The 18,222-nt window shown below is 43.9% G+C and overlaps 1 protein-coding gene across 50 annotated transcripts; it reads left to right on the top strand.

The window, feature by feature from the left end:
- The first annotated feature begins 1,599 nt into the window (after positions 1-1,599).
- On the top strand, positions 1,600-16,694 carry ZNF23 (zinc finger protein 23). Of its 50 annotated transcripts, none has more exons than XM_070612256.1 (9): positions 1,600-1,796; positions 2,228-2,322; positions 3,207-3,355; positions 5,876-6,022; positions 6,584-6,648; positions 7,263-7,312; positions 8,869-9,045; positions 9,883-9,996; positions 14,381-16,694. In XM_070612256.1, the coding sequence occupies exons 7-9, from the start codon at positions 8,961-8,963 to the stop codon at positions 16,177-16,179; spliced, it is 1,998 nt and encodes a 665-aa protein (XP_070468357.1). In that variant the 5' UTR covers positions 1,600-1,796; positions 2,228-2,322; positions 3,207-3,355; positions 5,876-6,022; positions 6,584-6,648; positions 7,263-7,312; positions 8,869-8,960; the 3' UTR covers positions 16,180-16,694. The 50 variants fall into 50 exon arrangements, with proteins under 50 accessions (XP_070468357.1, XP_070468334.1, XP_070468358.1 ...); XM_070612257.1 differs by having other exon boundaries at positions 1,663-1,796; positions 6,584-6,876; XM_070612244.1 differs by having other exon boundaries at positions 1,663-1,796; positions 6,584-6,876; positions 8,919-9,045.
- The last annotated feature ends 1,528 nt before the right edge of the window (positions 16,695-18,222 follow it).

An 18,222-nucleotide genomic window follows, 5' to 3' on the forward strand; every position in this document is an offset into this window, starting at 1 on the left:
ACAGCACTTATGCCAAGAACAATGTAATCCCCAGCTATCACCCTGCCCAATCATGGGACTATTTTCTTATTTGAATGAGATAAGCCATGTAAAGTGCTCATTTTGGGAAAGAGTGATGATCAAGGTCAGGGCAACGCTGGCAATGGTCAGTGTCATAATCCCAGGCCTAAGACATATCCTACCTCTAGTGGCACAGAAATAAAGAGAAGTTCAACTCAGGAATTGAGGTTGAAGCCTTTGGACCCAAACATTGAAAAAAAAGTTTATTGCATGCCTCCTTGTGCCAGGCCTGTGCTCTTGCTGAGGATAATGGTGTTGAACAAGACAGATATATAGTCCCTGCTCCCTGGAGCCAGCAGAGAAGGTAGATTTTTTTTTTTTTTTTTGCTGTCACCATTAAAGAAATACAAATGTGCCAACTACTGAGAAGCACAGGGTGCTGTGATGGCTGGGGGGCCTGCCTTATTGTGGGTGGTCAGGGAAGCCTTGCTTTCTAGGGGAAATGGGATTTGAGCTGAGACTTCAAGTAACAGTCAAGACAGAGGGTGGAAATGGGAAGGGGAGGGCATTCTAGGTTTACAGAAAAGTACGTTCAGCAAGTGAGAGAGTCGGGGAGAGTGGGGAGAACGGGAGAGTTAAGAGGCTGGAAAGGCGAGTGGGAGCCAATCCTCTTCCAGTGAAGCAGCAGCACTGGAGAGGTCAGAGCTGGAAGAAGAAAGGCCTGCACTATCAGGGTTGGGAGGGAACTTAAGGGTGGTCAGTTCATTGGTTTTTAGTGCTGTCCCTCCTCCCCCAGGGCTCATTTTGGAATTTTATGGAGGTATTTTGTCACAGTGTTTGGTAGTATTGGCTGGGAGCCAGGAGTGCCACAAATCCTGCAATGCACAGGATGGTCCCGCCTATTGAAAAAGTTTTCACAGCTTTTCTCATGTCTTCCTGGACATTCACATAGGTAAAAACTGTTTATAAATTACCAGAATCTAGAAACTGTTTTTCAGATAACCACAATGTATTTCTGCACAGTTTTAACATATGCAGATTCTCCAGAAATATAACTACTGTATAATCAAGAGAAGATTGTACTGTGCTTCATTCAGAACTTTACCAAAAAGAGTTCACCATTTTGGATCATACCTTGTGATTTTCGAAACACCAGTATAAGACACAGCATTGTGGCTGTGGCATTTAAGCACATTAGATATGAAAAGGCAAGTATCTGACCACTTCATTAGGTCTCATACAGCAGTCATGACCAAACATTTACATACTGAAATATGTATTTTTAATTATAAATTATTTTCCTTTTATTTCTCCTTTGTTACAGTTAAGGCATAACATTAGTTTTCAAAATGTAGGTTGTCTACATTATCTATGATCTTCTAAGCCATTATCTATGAGTTCCATGACAGGAGAATAAAGTAGTCATTAGGAAATAACTGTCACAAAAAGGGGGACTTGAGTCTGATAGTGTGCGATCCACCACTGGGCCGGCTGGAGACTCCCAAATCTGGTTGCACCTGCAGGTTTACTAAGACACAGATCCCCGGTGCCAACCTCGGGCTGAATCCAGTGCTCGCCTTTGATTCTTACCTTCCCCAGCCCACTCCGAGGAACAACTGGCCTCCGCAACAGACTGCGACAGGCGAGCGAAGAGCGCAAGGCTCTAGGACACCAATCTCGGCCGCAGGGGGCGGGGCTGGAGGACCACCGAGAGAGAGCGACGCTGCTCCTAGAGAGGCTCGGCCGCGGCCTGGTGACGCACTTCCTGCCGCGCCGGGGAGCCGCCTGCTGCGGAGGTGAGTTTGGGGCTGCAGCCGGCGGGGGCGTTGCCCTGGCCCCGAGGCTCTGCGTGCAGTTTTGATGCGCCTCTAACGTAGGTGGTGATAGGTCTCCCGCGCCTAGGGGAGGGAGTGGGGCGGCGGCCCAGAGTCATCTTCCGCCCGCCCTCTACTGCTTTAGGCTTGGGGGCTGAATATGTTCAGTCCCGTGGAAGGCGAAGCCTAGGTTGCTGGCACAGCCCCGAAGCCCCGAGCAGTTAGCACTTTGTTCGGGGAAGATGCTACTGGCCTTTTGGGAAGTTGTGTCGGAGCAGCCAGAGGCTGGAATATTTGAAGGTGTGAATCGGGCTTAGGTGATATCACGAGTCTTTTGACATGTTGAGGTCGTGTAGGGGCTTCTACTTGTATGCATTTCACGTATGGACTGTATACTCCCTGGCTCTTAACAGAGGATCGTGAAGCAGGGCCCCCCTAGCCACCCGAGAGCAGAAGCAGCCCGGCTTTCGGAGGGCACTATCTCCTGGAGCGGTATCAGTTCCCAAAGGTAACTCGGCCCTACTTCTCTCCGGCTGTGGGATGACCGAAACTTGGTATTGACTTCTACAGTATAGTTACTGATTTCCTCAATCCTAGAATACACGTAAAATAGTTCCAGAATTGCTCATTCGTACCCTCATGAAAAAGCGAGTTTGTTAAAAATATGCTGTAAAATAATAACTAAAACATGAAATATAAAAAAAACCTCTGGAATGTGGCTCATAGTGTATTCAAGGGAAAATTTATGGCCTTATAGGTTTTAATTGCCAAATAGGAAAGAATGAAAAATTAGTAAATCTTGCAACCACAAGAAGCATTTGGGCACAGGTGTTTTTAGCCTCGTAGTAGTTAGTTAAAATACTGTTTTCCAAAGTTACTTAGTTCTTTTCTTGCCCGCCACTTCACTGTGGTTATGTTATTCAGTTGTAGTGTAGTTTGGCTCATTTGCTGTTGTTTGTATTCCTTTTTGGGTTGTCACCCCCATCGCATCCTGGTTGGTTGATTTTATATATGTGTGTATCTGTTTATTTATTTGGATATGTGAAGCATTGTTCTGGTTACAAAGTCAGAGCAAAAAGGCACAGTCAAGAGAAGTGTCACTCGTCCCTCATCCCTTCTACCTCCTGTTTTTCCATCCTGTTTCCATTCCCAGGTTCCTTTCACCCGCTTTTCACTCACACCGGAGGCAACCATTTCTCCTTATTGTCTGGTTTATCCTTCTATTTCTTTTTACACAAATGATGTATTTTCTTATACTTCCTTTTTTTTTCTTACACGAAAGGTAGTACAGTACCTTTTGCACTTTGCTTTTTTCATTTGACGATCTGTTCTGGAAATCACTCAATATCATAGAGATAATTATGTTTTTTTAAATGTCATTCATGTATACAGAGGACGGCATCTAGAATGACAGTTAAGAAGCATAGTAGTAAAATCAGCACCCATGGACACACCATCCCGTTAAGGAGAACATTGCCAGTACTGCTGCATCTATCTTTGTGCTCCTCCCCAACCCAGCTCCCAGCTTCCCACCCCTAGAGGTAACAACTGTCTTGAATTTTGTGTTAATCATGGTCTTGCCTATTTTTGAAAATAATGTTACCATTTATACATGTGTCTGTAAACAGTGTGTTTAATTTTGTTTGTTTTCAAGCTTTATGAAAATAGCATCATGGTGTCTTTAGTCATGTAGGACTTGCGTAACTCAACATTATGTTCCTAAATTCATCCATGTTGTTGTGTGGGGCTGTGATTCTTCATTTTTTACTGCTGAGTGATGTTCCATTGTAAACAATACGACAACTTATTTATGTATTCTCAGTGGACATGTGGGTTGTTTCCAGTTTTTTGCTAAGATACTGCTGGTAATGAATAATTTTGTACATAATCCTACATATGAGGGTTTGTTTCTCTAGGGTATAAGGTTTAAAATTTAGGCATGAGTGTTGAATGTTATCAAATGCCTTTGGCATCTATTGAGATGGAGAGTATGTTTATCTTTCTTTGATTTATTAATGTGGAAAAGTATGCTAATCTGTATCCTAATACTGAGCTTTACTTGCATTCATGGGATGATCCCTCTTAGTCATGGTATGTTGCTTTAATGAACTACTGGATTCTATTCCTTAATATTTAGGATTTTTGTATTCATATTCATAATGAGACTGGTCTCTGGTTCTTGTGTCAGTATTGTTCTGGCATCGTAAAAAGGACTGGGAAACGTATTTTGCTGTTCTCTGCTACAGTTTAAATAGTGTTGGAATTGTTCATTTCTTGACGATTTGAAAAGATTTTCCCATGATACATATGGGCTTAGTGTTTTATGAGAGTTCACTCTTTACTGGCTATCTCAGTTTAATTAGGTAAGTAATCACGGATTACAGAGGAAAATCTATATAATGAAATTGGTAGAGTTGACTTATTAGATTCAAGTAGAATTATATGTTCTTTCATCATAGAATATGTTTTCTTTTTAAGCATCTATAGAGTATTTTTTAAACGGACACTTCAGCCACCAAAAAACCTCAAAAATCTGTAAAGCAGAAGTAAATAGATCAGAATATTTAAATACCATGCAATAAAGCTATAAATTATGAACAGAGAAGAAATTAACAACAACAGACTAGCCTAAACAATCCTTTGGTTAGGGACAAAACACAGTTGCTGACTAGCAATAAAATAGTAATGAAAACAAATATAAAAAACCTCTGGAATGTGGCTAATAGTGTATTCAGAGGAAAATTTGTGGTCTTATGGGTTTTAATTGTCAAATAGGAAAAAATAAAAACGAGTAAATCATGCAACTTCAAGAAGGTAGGAAAAAAGCCTTTTACAGTCTAACTTTCCCCGAAAGCAGAGCATAGGACGAAGATTTGTGTGTAGGTGACTTATTTGGGAATGCAGTCCCAGGCAGAGTGAAAGACAAGGAAAGTGGAGCAGAGAAGGGGGGAGAGCCAAAACAAAGGATGCATTGTCAGGCTGGCCCTTCTGCAGCTGACTGGTACTCTATCTTGCAGCATCTTTGAGGAGCCTTGGAATCTCATGGACTAAAGGGGAAAACATTTATCCATTGACCTCTGTCCACTGTTTGTCAAAGGTGGCATCACAAGGCATTAATTCTCCTGTACTTCGGGGTCCCATAAGTGTCCCACACAGGACACCAGAGAAGCCCCAGGGCAGGAGCCAGACATGTGTGATATAGATCCTTGCAGAGGCGTTGGTAGGATGCACCTGCACAAAGCTGATCAAAGCTTCTGGAACTGGATAAGAGTGAGACAAGAACATTGGCTGGTACATAAGCTGTCTCTTACAGAGCTAAAGAAACAAACTAAGAAAGCAGAACTTAATGAATTTAAAAAAATAGAAAAAAAGAGTGGTGTTCTAAATAAATAAAAAAGCTAGAGCTTTGGAAATAAAAGAAAACATTCAAATAGATAAACCAGTGCTCAGCCTAACTTTATTAGTCTGTTTGGGCTGCCATAACAAATACCTTAGACTCTGTAGCCTAAAGAACAGAAACTTATTTTTCACAGTTGTGGAGGCTGGAAGTCCAAGATCAAGGTGCCGGCCAATTTGGTTCTTGGTGAGGGCCCTCTCCTTGGGTTGCAGTTGGCTGCCTTCTTGCTGTGTCCTCACATGACAGAGACAGAACACTCTGGAGTCTCTTCCTGTTCTTATAAGCGCACAAGTCCTATTGGATTAGGGCTGCACCCTTAGGACCTATTTAACCTTGTTACCTCCTCACGGCTCCTGTCTCCAAATATAGTCACATTGGCGGTTAGGGCTTCAACATCGGAATTTTGGGGGGACACATTCAATTCACAACACTAACCAAGGGGAAAAGGTCTAGAAAGCACGTATACTCAAAAGAATTGGGAAAAGCAAAGTAGCTCCAAATAGGGAGGAACCAAAAATCATGAACCAGTGTTTTCCACAACTCTGCACTAAAGTTGAAATCCTGGAAGATGTAGATGAAATTTTAGGAAAGCATGCATAATTTCAAACTGACTTTAGGAGAATAAAAATCAGAAAATAACCAGTCCATGTGTTTTTGAATATAGTGAACAAGGGGTGCTGGGTCACGGAACCCTAGGTGCTACAGTGATCCCCTCTCTCAGGGAGCTGATGCCTTGGCTTCTTCGCTGTCAGAAGCCTGGAAAGTATCAGGAGGCAGTCTGGTACCTCACTTCCGGCCCAGCTTCCTCAAGGTAAGTCTGCACTGTGCAGGAGGCTGACCTCCCAAGGGCTCTACAGAGGGATTAGGACTCTTGAGGGCGCTCAGCTGAGTGAGGGAACAGGGCAGGATGCTGCCTCCCTTGGCCTGACTCAGAGGCCTCTGTGCTAGAGTGACAGCCCCGCCAGCCTGGCTTCTCCTGCAGTGAAATAGAGGATGATACTCATTTAGAGCAAGAGGAGTAAGTCAAAGATCTTACTAATGTTTTATCTCCTGAGCTGAATCATTGATACAGGAGTCTTTGTTTTATTATTCTTTAGGCTCTGCATACATTTTATGTACACTGTTTTGTGTGTATGATATGTATCAGAATTGTAAAATGCTAGGGTCCCTAGCAGTGGGTGTCAGTGTCATGTCTGGGAGGAGTCCTTGGCACCGAGCCACTGAACAGATCACTCCCTTCTTCCTGTGGCAGCTCCTGCTGGCACTCCCATCTGGACCCAGGCTGCCTGGGTCTCAGATCTTCTGTGAGGGGCTGTGTTGTTCCTGGTGGGGGTGGCTTGCCTCACACTTGGCTCTCTCTGTTTTCCCTCAGCTCCAGTCCTTCTCTGAGAGGGAGACCAGGTCATGGCAGCCATACTCCTGACAGCCTGGCCCCAGGTGAGCTGTGGGTCCTTCAGCTCTTCCTCTGTGCAGTTTCAAATTGAAAAAAACTGAGAAGGGAAGCTGGTGAGCCTTGCCGTGAAAGCTGGAGAGGGCTTCCACGCTTCTGCCTGCCAGACTGGAACTTGTGGGAAGAGCGGTGATGTGAAGGGATGGAAGCAGCAGGAGAACGTCCCTGAAGGCCGGAGTGTAGTCTTCTGCACTTGAGTTTTTTTTGCTTCTCTGGTACGGGAGCTCCCCCAGCAAAGGGCTCTGGTGAATAGGAGACGTGGAAGATGCCCATGTAGGATGCTCTGTGTGTGAATGTGAATGAAGGAGGATAGCAGAGGATTAGGATTCCCAGGGGCCAGGGTGTAGGTGAAGAGGACTAGCAGGGCCGAATCAACATAAAGGGTGGCTATGTCTGTAATTCAAGGAAGGGGAAGATGAGGGGAGTGTGGTCAAGGGAGGGAAAAAGACAGGAAGTCCTCTGGGACAGGATGTCTCCTTGTGACCTGCAGAGACTTTCGGGGCTTGGAGTACACTGGCTAAACATTTAGGTCTCTGATAAGCTCTGGACCATCTTCCCAAGAGAAATAAACGTGCAAACCATATTTTCCCTGCAATTTCAGGGACTTCATGGACCCCCTGAAGCTCATCCATGGACCTCCATGGACTCCAGGTTGGGAATAATCAGTCACAGTAACTCCAGTAACATTTTTTGGGGCTTACTATGCTGCAGACACCATGCTAAGCACTTTGCATGGATCACTCAGTCCTGACAACCATGCTCCTGACAACAGGTGCTGTGTTGTGCTCATTCCGCCACAAAAGACATGAAGGCAAGGGGGCCAAGGGTGACTTGTCCAAGGTTACACAGCCATTGTGTGATTGTTAACTGCTCAGCCTTGTGGCACCTGTGGAACCAGTGAAGTTAACATGGTCAGATTTGTGACAGCTGTGTAGGGAGTAATTTTCAGGAGTAATTCAAAAGCAAGGTGACCACTTCAGAAAGAATTCCACTGGTCCAAGTGATGTGGGCTTCATCAAGGAAAGTAGTTGTTAAAGAGGGGGGATCCACTTACGGAATGCCTAACAAAGAAATCTTTGGGACGTGCAGTCAAAGTGAGGAGGTGGGGTAAGGGAGAGGGCGGAGTCAAGAACAAATCCCCAGGGCTCTGGCTGAGGTTTCCTGTGCAGGTGGCAGTGGATGTCACCAGCTGAGGTTTGAATTCAGGAGGAGGTGCCAACTTAGCAGGGTAAAGGGTGGTGGCAGTGGGCAGTGAAGGCTTTTAGTTTTGTGCAGAGAAGTTACTGGACCTGTCCAAGGTCACTCAGGGAGTGACTCACAGAAATGCCCAGATGTTGGACTAGAATTGTTGATGGGTGGAGGTCAGTTGAATCAAGCGAGACAGATCCTGGCAGAGAGGAGTTGAGGGCAAATCCGTGCCAGTGCATCCCTGAGGTTGCTACAGAAGGCTGAGGAGAGCAGCGGGAGAGCTACCAGAGGCTGCAGCTGCCTAGGAGGGAGGAGTTGGGCCTGGGAGCAGTGCTTGGTATCAGCCCTGATGGCAGGGCCTGTGCTGACCACACAGTGTGGTGATGCAAAGAGGAGCAGCCAACAGGAAGGCTGACTGCCCTTCTTGTCCAAACCTTCTTGGAGAAACACTGAACTCTTGGGTCAAGTTGAAAAGGATGAGGCTTGAATGAGAGAGGGTGACAGACAATGTTGAGTTTTCAGCGAGACCCATCTGGAAGCAGGATGGGCTGCTCCCGCCCATCCCTAGCCAGTCGGGGCAACACTGAGCTCATAGGGGGGTCAGTGATGGGAATCAGGCAGCAGATGGGGGCTGGATAACGTGGAAACTATGGCAGTTCTTTGTGGATGGCTTAGGTTTGCTGGTGGGGACGAGGCGTGAGGAGCAGGGTGGAGAAGCCAAGACATCAAGGCGATGAAGTGGGAATCTGGTGGATCTGTTCTGACCTCCATCCGCCAGTGAAGGAGTGGCCTACTGAAACAATGGAGTTCCTTTAGCAGAACTTGGTTATGGGATTTTTTTTCTTTATCCCAACTTATGGTATCTTTTATAAGTGTAGAATATGACGCAAGGTTGGTCAAATATTTCATGGTTTACTTTCCAGGTGCTTTTTTCTCAAGTCTTTCCCCTTGTTATTAATTTTATGCTCTTCACAAGCTCCCTCCCCAAGCCCTTATACTGCCCTCTGCCCCTCACTTAGGGCCTGAGCCATGGAATTGGCCCTAGGGCAGCAGGAACCTGTTGTTTCAGAAGTTGGTGACCTTCGAGGATGTGGCTGTGTACTTCACCCAGATGGAATGGGACAGCCTGTCCCCTGCACAGAGGGCCCTGTACAGGGATGTGATGCTGGAGAATTATGGAAATATGGCCTCCCTGGGTAAGGCCTCTCTCCCCCCGGGACCGAGACTCTGCCAGTTGGGATTTCCTGCCCCTGCTGGGTTGCAGGTGGGGTCTCTGGGATCTTTTACTGAGTGGGAACCCCAGTGACTGAGATTTCTAATCCTGTAGACTGAGGGGTTGGTGAGAAGGGTGAACCTCAAACACTTTTTGGACCATTATAGGACTTTGTTGGGACTGGTGTGCACTCTTTTTTTTTGGAGGAAGATTAGCCCTGAGCTAACTACTGCCAATCCTCTTTTTGCTGAGGAAGCCTGGCCCTGAGCTAACATCCATGCCCATCTTCCTCTACTTTATATGTGGGACACCTACCACAGCATGGCGTTTGCCAAGCGGTGCCTTGTCTGCACCCGGGATTGGAACCAGTGAACCCCGGGCTGCCGAGAAGTGGAACGTGTGAACTTAACCGCTGCACCACTGGGCCGGACCCTGGTGTGCACTCTTGATCCGCCCTATAGAAGCTGTGTTTTGGAGACAGTGTGGGAAGAAGTAACTTCCTGTTCCACAGTATTATCTTCAGGTTCTCCCACATCTTACCAGTGTCTCTTGAGGTCTCCTAGGCCCACAGTCTGAGCCCTTCCCAACTCCTCCCATACCTTTTCAACCCCACCCCCAGTCATACACACATATACGCCTTCTAACCCCCCACTTTCAGAAGCCCTCACCCGCCCCCCCCCCCCCCGCCGCCCTTTGCCCATAGTCCTCAGGCATGGAAGTCCCTGGGGCTCCCCATTGCTGAGACAATCTGAGAAGAGGTTTAGGAACTCATCTGTGGAGATTATTCACCTGTCTCTCCTTTTTCCTTTCCCCGAAACAGGATTTCCACTTCTCAAACCTGCTGTGATCTCACAACTGGAAGGAGGAGGTGAGCTGGGGGGCCCATCTCCACTGGCTGCTGGGACAGAAGCAGGCCCCCAGGCCCTCTGGACTGGTAAGGGAGGCCTGTGTTGCCTGTTATGCTGGGAAGCTTAACTCTTTAGGGAGAAAGTCAACTTTAGCAACATGTAAGCATGACTCGTTTGTTGGTCAGCTGTACAGAGTAAAATTTAAATAAATTTTGGGGCTGGCCCCATGGCCGAGTGGTTAAGTTCGCGCGCTCCGCTGCAGGTGGCCCAGTGTTTCGTTAGTTTGAATCCTGGGCGCGGACATGGCACTGCTCATCAGACCACGCTGAGGCGGCGTCCCACATGCCACAACTAGAAGAACCCACAACGAGGAATACACAACTATGTACCGGGGGGCTCTGGGGAGAAAAAGGAAAAAATAAAATCTTTAAAAAAAAAAAAAAAAATTTAAATAAATTTTAATGATTTATAGAGATATGTACAACTGAGACCTTTCTATTTTCACAGTTTGCTGTTTCTTTGTAATTCCAAGAACAGCTATTTTTTCCATGCCTCATTCTAATTCTTTTCAGTCCTAATTTTGGAACCCCACCTTTGTCAGACAAAATGAATGGATTTAGTAATTTTTTGGGTCCTTGCTATTTTCTAAGCATTGTCCACCTAATCTGGAGAATGGGAAATTAACAGTCTTTTTATGCACAGAGGCAGGATAGCCTGGTGGTTAAGGTTACAGTCTTTGGAGTAGACTTTCTTCAGGTCCAGTCCCAGCTGTTTTCCTAGTTGTGACTTTGAGCATGTCAGTTATTTGAATTCTCTAAGATCACTGTTCTTATCTCTGAAAATGGAATAATAATAAAATGAGGTAATTGTGCTAGTCTTATAGGTTGAGGATTAAACGAGATAATGTATAAAGTGCCTAACTTATAATATGTGCTCAATGAAATATTAGTTTTTATTATTTTTCGTTGGTGGAGACAGCTGTACATAGTAAACTGCAGGAAATAAGGCAGAAGGGAGAAAATGCTCTCAATTCAGTGCTTCTCAAGTGACGTGCAAATGAATCACCTGGGTGTCTTGCAAACATATGTCTTGTCATTCAGTAAGTCTGCAGTGGGGCCAGGATTCTGCATTTCTATTAATTCCTAGGTTATGCCAATGTTTCTGGTTCCCAGACCATACTTGAAGTAGCAAGGTTCTCACTTGCTGCAGCAGAGTACTTACCAGATGATTTCCTGTTTCCCATGAGGCCCTGCTTTACTCTCTGCATTTGGGGTCCATAAGATTCTCTTGTATCCTTTGAATGAATCCTTTTTCTTTAAAAGATAGTTTCAGTGGATTTTTGTTCCTTGTGATCCATTCAACCAGATGATCCCTGACCCGGAAGATGTGTTTTAAATGGGGAGTTTAAAGTGCTTGACATATAGAGGGGAAGAAAGTGATATTGTAGAGTTCCTTAATCAAAGCGGTCTGGATTTCATTCTGTAGGCAGCAGACAGTCCTGAAGTCTTTGAAGTTCTTGTACAACCTGTCATGATTTTAGCTGAGGATATAGAAAGATTGATCTAGTCAGTGTAATCTGGTAGGTTAACTGGGGTGAGAAATCAGATGGGTTTTAGGCAGGCGGAGGGGAAGGTGTAGGGCACAAAGCCCGTGTCAGCAGGGTTGACTTTTTTTAAACAACTTTCTCAGAAGCCCTACCAGGTGACTTCTGTTTATATCTCATTTGCTGGAACTGTGTCAAATGGCCACCTCTACTTCAAGAGAGGGTGCAAAATATAGTTTTTAGCTGTAGTTTTTATTGCTAACTCATAAAAAATGGAGGATGTGCTAGTAAGGAAGAAAGGGAGAATGGATATTGGTTAAGCAGCCAGTAGTATCTGCCACACCATGGGGTTTGGTAAATAGAAGGTCACTAGTGTGGAAAAATTGGTAAAGAATATACATGGTTGATCCACTTAAGAAGTACAAATTTTAGTCATTGTGAAAAATATTCACCCTCAGCAGAAGCCCATGAAATATAAATGAAAACAATGAGAGATATTTCACCTCTTATATTGAGAACAATTAAATTATAGTAAGTGATAGTGAGAGTACAGCAAAACAGGAAAGACTTCTGGAGGTGAATGTGAATTAGTAGTCTTTCTAGAAAGTATTTTAGCAATACCTATAAAGAGCCTTTTAAAAGTTTGTACTTGAGGGGCTGGCCTGGTGGTGTAGTGGTTAAGTTTGTGCACTCTGCGTCAATGGCCCAGGGTTCACAGGTTCATATCCTGGGTGCAGACCTACATGCTGCTCATCAAGCCATGCTGTGGTGGTGTCCCACATACAAGATAGAGAAAGATTGGCACAGATGTTAGCTCAGTGACAATCTTCCTCAAGCAAAAAGAGGAAGATTGGCAACAAGTGTTACCTCAGGGCCAGTATTCCTCACTGAAAAAAAAAACAGTCTGTACTTGATAACCTGGATATTTCCTTCTAAGACTGTATCCTAATAAAGTAATGGGAGATATAGACAAAGATGCATATGCACAAAACTGCATCATAATATTATATAATAAAATATTGGAAATAACCTGGATTTTCAGTATAGAGAGAATGGTTAAATTAAGTTACCTCTGCAGAATGGAATACTGTTTAGCAATTAAAAAATATATTTTTACAGAATAACTAAAGGCATTGGAAAATTGTTATTAATGTTAAGGAAGAAAAAATTTTCAATTTGGAAAGAATATATGCTTTTAGAAAACTGATTGGAAAGAAAATGATTGGGGAAGGAGATCCTGCAGAAGATAGCAGTAGTTATTGTTAGGTGGTTGTATTTCAGGTAATTTGAATTTTTTTCTTTGTAACTTTCTGATACTACAAATGAATATTATTTTCATAATTTGGAAAAGACCAATAGTATTTTGAAAATTCTTGCTAGAGAAATCCAAATCATTGGGTCTTTTGAGGGTGATTATAATGAAATACTGGAATAGGCGGCATATTACATGTGTTTGAGGAGAGATGAGAGATGAAAAAATAGAGACAGCATTTTAGGGCCAATTTTGAGAAATTTGGGAACAAATGCAGAGATGAGTAGCTCTGTTGGGACTGTAAGGATTATAGAAAGACTAATGGGATTATAGAAAGAATTTTAGGGAATGACCAGTTTTAGGGTTGGGGGTACAGTAGACAGAAAGGAAGGAGGAAGCATCTGTGTTCTGGAGAGGGAGGGAAGGGGTGGGATCAAAGGGATCATGTGGGCCTGAGCAGAGCCTTTCTGAAGCAGAGAAAACAAGCTGAAGGAGGCATTTTGGAAAACCTAGAGTTTAAGTTCTAAAGAAAGAAGCAAAATTCTTCCCCTTTTGATTCCTGGTGCTGCTAACACTTGCCATTCCCATTGTTGCCACGTGTTGTTGGATCCTGTGCCTTTTCCTCCTTAAGCAATTTCCATTTTTATTAACAAGGGACTCAGCAACATAGGGATAATTGAGAAGAAACTGCAGAGTATGGTAAAGTAAAGTAGTCCCCCTTATCTGCAGTTTCACTTCCATGGTTTCCATTACCTGCAGTTAACTGCAGTCTGAAAGTGTTAAATAGAAAATCTCAGAAATAAACAGTTGATAAGTTTTAAATTGCATGCCATTCTGAGTAGCATGATGAAATCTCTTGCTGTTCCACTCTGTCCTACCCAGGCCATGAAGCACCCCTTTGTCCAGTGTATCCATCCTGTTACACTGCCCACCCCTTAGTCACTCAGTAGCCCTCTCAGTTATCAGATCCACTGTTTGGTGTCAGGTTCGGTATAGGGTTTGGTACTATCCGAGGTTTCAGGCATCCACTGGGGGTCTTGGAACATATCCCCTGTGCATAAGGGGGGACTACTGCATGGTGTGATGGAAGGAATGCTCATCTAGTGGATAAGGCCTAGAATTTTGTTCCACTGTTGTCACCTTTACCCTTCGTGTTATTGGTTATTGGTTTAGAGACTGGCAATTTTTTAAAAAATCACTATAGTACTTTAAAATTTATAATATTGACACATAGATGATATTGGCAAATAGTACAGGAAGTATATAAAGTAGGGGGGAAAAAGTCTACCAAACTTCTTGTGCCAGTTTGCTCAGTTTCTTATGTATTCTTCCACAAGTTTTCTAGGCATATACAAGTTTATGTGTTTATGTTGGCCCTTTTTATTTTCCTTTACACAAATGGAATGTACTCTACATGCTGTTCATCAACTTGTTTTTTCACTTAACAGTGTACCTTGGACATCTTTTCATGTAGGCATATATGGATTTATTTCATTTTTTTTACCAGCTACATATTATCCCACCTATGGATAAATCTTAGATTTTTTTAATCTAATCTGGTGATTTTTAAAGAACCCCTTGTTTACTATGGTTCCTTTATTCTTTCTAACACAATTCTTTTCTTTTTTCTAACACGGTTCTTACGTGATATTTTGTGTTTTCTGGTTTTTTATAGTAGATATTGATATTCAGACTGACAATAATTTGACAAAGGAAATGGATGAAGAAAAAGTTAATACATCATTTGAACTTCAGAGGGACTTTTCCCAGGAAACAGCCTTTTCAGAAGCCTTTGTTCTAGAGAAACAAGAGGAAGCTCACTCAGTAGGAAGTATGAAGAAAGAAAACAGTATCATTGATGGAACAGTGAAAGACGACACAAGCCCCATGGAGGAGTGTTTCTTTAATCAAAGTCCAAACTTGAATCAGTGTTACACTGTCTCCACTGGAGAGCAATCCCCTGAGTGTACTGGACTGGAGAAAGCCTTCAGCTTTGACACAAAACTTATTCAGCATGAAATAATTAACACTGGGAAAAGACCTTTCAAATGTGAAGGATTAGTGGAAACCTTTAGGTGTAACTCTCAACTTACTCAGCATCAAGATAGTTACACTGGGGAGAAGCCCCATCAGTGTAAGGAGTGTGGCAAAGCCTTTAGCGTTCATGCAAAATTAATTTGGCATCAAAGACTTCATAGCAGGGAGAAACCCTTCAAGTGTGTTGAGTGTGGGAAAAGTTTTAGTTACAGTTCCCATTATATCACACATCAGACAATCCACAGTGGAGAGAAGCCCTATCAGTGTAAGGTGTGTGGGAAGGCCTTCAGCGTTAATGGGAGTCTAAGTCGGCATCAGAGAATCCACACAGGAGAGAAGCCCTATCAGTGCAAGGAGTGTGGAAGTGGCTTCAGCTGCAGTTCTGCATATATCACACACCAGAGAGTCCACACGGGAGAGAAACCTTACCAGTGTAATGACTGTGGGAAAGCTTTCAATGTTAATGCAAAATTAATTCAACATCAGAGAATCCACACTGGAGAGAAACCTTATGAATGTAATGAGTGTGGGAAAGGCTTCAGGTGCAGCTCCCAGCTTAGACAGCATCAGAGCGTCCACACTGGAGAGAAGCCCTATCAGTGTAAGGAGTGTGGAAAAGCCTTTAGTAATAATGCAAAACTCATTCAGCATCAAAGAATTCACACAGGTGAGAAACCCTATGAGTGTACTGAATGTGGAAAAGCCTTTAGCGTCAAAGGGAAGTTAATCCAGCACCAGAGAATCCACACGGGTGAGAAACCCTATGAGTGTAAAGAATGTGGGAAAGCCTTCAGGTGTAACTCTCAGCTCCGGCAGCATCTGAGAATCCACACTGGGGAGAAGCCCTACGAGTGTAAGGAGTGTGGGAAGGCCTTCAATGTTAATGCAAAACTAATGCAGCATCAGAGGATGCATACTGGGGAGAAACCCTTTGAATGTAATGAGTGTGGGAAATGCTTTACTTCTAAAAGAAACCTACTTGATCATCACCGAATCCATACTGGAGAAAAGCCTTATCAATGTAAGGAATGTGGGAAAGCCTTCAGTATCAATGCCAAACTAACTAGGCATCAGAGAATACACACTGGGGAGAAACCTTTCAAATGTGTGGAATGTGAGAAAGCATTTAGCTGTAGTTCTGACTATATTGTACATCAGAGAATCCATACTGGAGAGAAACCCTTTCAGTGTAAGGAATGTGGAAAAGCCTTCCACGTTAATGCCCATTTAATTCGGCATCAGAGAAGCCACACTGGGGAGAAACCCTTCAGATGCATGGAGTGTGGCAAAGGCTTCAGCTATAGCTCTGACTGTATTATACATCAGACTGTCCATACTTGGAGGAAACCCTATGTGTGTAATATGTGTGGGAAAGCCTTCAGGTTTAGCTTCCAACTTAGTCAGCATCAGAGTGTCCATAGTGAAGGAAAATCCTAATGAGAAGGATATAGAAAATTCTGATGTTTAATGCTGAAATGGATGAAGTATCATCAAATTTGCCCTGGTGGAAAACCCTGAGAGGGGAAATAAATATGACAGAGTCTTCAAATGGAAACAGATCTTTTCCATTTTATTCAGTTTTAAATCAGGATTGATGACCAGTTAAAAAGTGACATCCAAAAATAAATAGTTTGTTTTATACCAACAACCAAAGAAAATATAATGAAAGAAAACATCCCATTCCAAACAGCATCAAGAAAAGTAGATTTTCTAGGAATAGACTCAATTATTATGAAGGGCCTATATGGAGAAACTATAAATCTCCACTGACGGCCTCAAAAGGAAATTTAAATAAATGGGGAGACAGAGGGAAACCTTGTTCTTGAATAGGGAAACTCATAAAGATACTCACTCTACCTAAATTAATTTATTTCCCCTTCATTTTTGACAACAAGCATGCATCGCTTTTGTAAAGAGGAAAAACAATAAAGATTTCCTTTAAAAAGGAAAAAGATGAGTAAATCTTTTTATTTTCATGGAATGGAGAAAACCTTTTTAAGCACCAGATGAAAGCTAGAAACCAGCCATAAAGGAAAATATTGATGAATTGACTTTTCAAAATTAAATATTTATGTTTTTATTTTAAATAATCCCAAATAAGGTTAAAAGATAAAGCACAAAAAATGGAAATACCTTTGTAAAATTTGTGTTACAAAAGTGTAATATCTAATATACCAGAGATCTTAAAATTAAGAGAAAGGTAAGTAATCTGATAAAACCCAGCAAGTGATACTAGAAGGCAGCTTTTCAAAAGATATTAAAATGACTGATAAAGCAAGAGATATCCAGTCTTGGTAGTACTCTAAGGAGTGGAAATTAAAACATGCACACAATCACCCACAGGAAGCCCCTACACCTCTCCCACAGATACAAACAAGACACATACACCCTCCAAAAACACAGACACACAATGTACCCCACAGACCCCCACATACACAGAGAGATACACCCTCACAGGCCACCTCTCACCCCCTAGACATACCTGCTCCTGTGCTCTCTGTGGCTCAAATGACCAGTGTTGGCCAAGAGTGCTGTCTTGAATACCTGCAAGGAACCATTCCTGCCAGAAAGCTTATGCCTTGCAATAGGACCTCAGTGGAGTGTCCCTGGGACGTCATTGTGTAAGTCTCCCCTCCCCCAGGAGCCTGGGGGCTGAGCATGGGTGGGGGCAGACCCTAGGGCCCTCAGAACACAGAGGAAAGAGCAGGGCCCTTCTTCCTGCTCCCATCTGGCCCTGCTCCTTTGGGCAGTTCCAGACCACACACAGACCCAGAAGTGCCCCAGGTTATGGGGTCCAAGTCTTTCATTATAGAAAAATTGAGGGCCAGAGATGGATGGCACTGCTCCCTGGTCACAAGCAAACCAGTGGCCGATGTCCCTTAGGCCAGAGGAGGGGCCAGAAGGCCATGGCTCACCCCAATTCTCCTGTTTCATGAACAGCCTCTAGATGGTCTCTGGATGTGGCAGTCGGGAGGTGGGGACAGGAAGTCCTGCAGTTCCTGGCTCCCAGTAGGGTCAGGCAGTTTCTCTCCAGGGTCCAGCAGATTCTCTGCTGTGCCAGGACTGAGGCAGGGACCCTAAGAGGGTTGAGAGTTTCTGATGACAGAACCTGATGTCCTAGATCTGTGTCCAATCTCCCATGTGACCTTGGCCTCTCTGGGTCTCAGGCTCCTGGTCTGTTCAGGGTGGGGGCTGGTCTCAGGGCTCAGGGCCCTTCCCACCCAGGCAGTCCCTGAGGGTTTTTTCCTCTCTCTGTAGGTCTGTTACTGTCCTGTTCAGATCCCAAAGACACGAGGGTGAAGAAGGCAGTTAGACACATGCGAAGCTTCATGAAGTCACATGGCCCGTTGCCCAGGAGTCCTGATAGCCTGTAGCCCTGGTGTTCACTACTCCAGCCCAGAGCTGTCTGGGTCCACCGGAGGCCTCATGAGGACAGAGAGGAGCCACAGCACTGGTGACCCCTGTCTGCTCACAACAGCA

This window comes from Equus przewalskii, chromosome 3, assembly GCF_037783145.1.
Source record: "Equus przewalskii isolate Varuska chromosome 3, EquPr2, whole genome shotgun sequence".
NCBI lineage: Eukaryota > Metazoa > Chordata > Mammalia > Perissodactyla > Equidae > Equus > Equus przewalskii.

What these genes read in the sequence shown, in the direction of transcription:
- ZNF23 (XM_070612233.1), top strand. Translation starts at nt 6,616, where the DNA reads ATGGCAGCCATACTCCTGACAGCCTGGCCCCAG. An exon ending in TCCTGACAGCCTGGCCCCAG is followed by an intron (nt 6,649 to 8,918) that starts GTGAGCTGTGGG and finishes CTGTTGTTTCAG; the next exon opens with AAGTTGGTGACCTTCGAGGA. An exon ending in TGGAAATATGGCCTCCCTGG is followed by an intron (nt 9,046 to 9,882) that starts GTAAGGCCTCTC and finishes TCCCCGAAACAG; the next exon opens with GATTTCCACTTCTCAAACCT.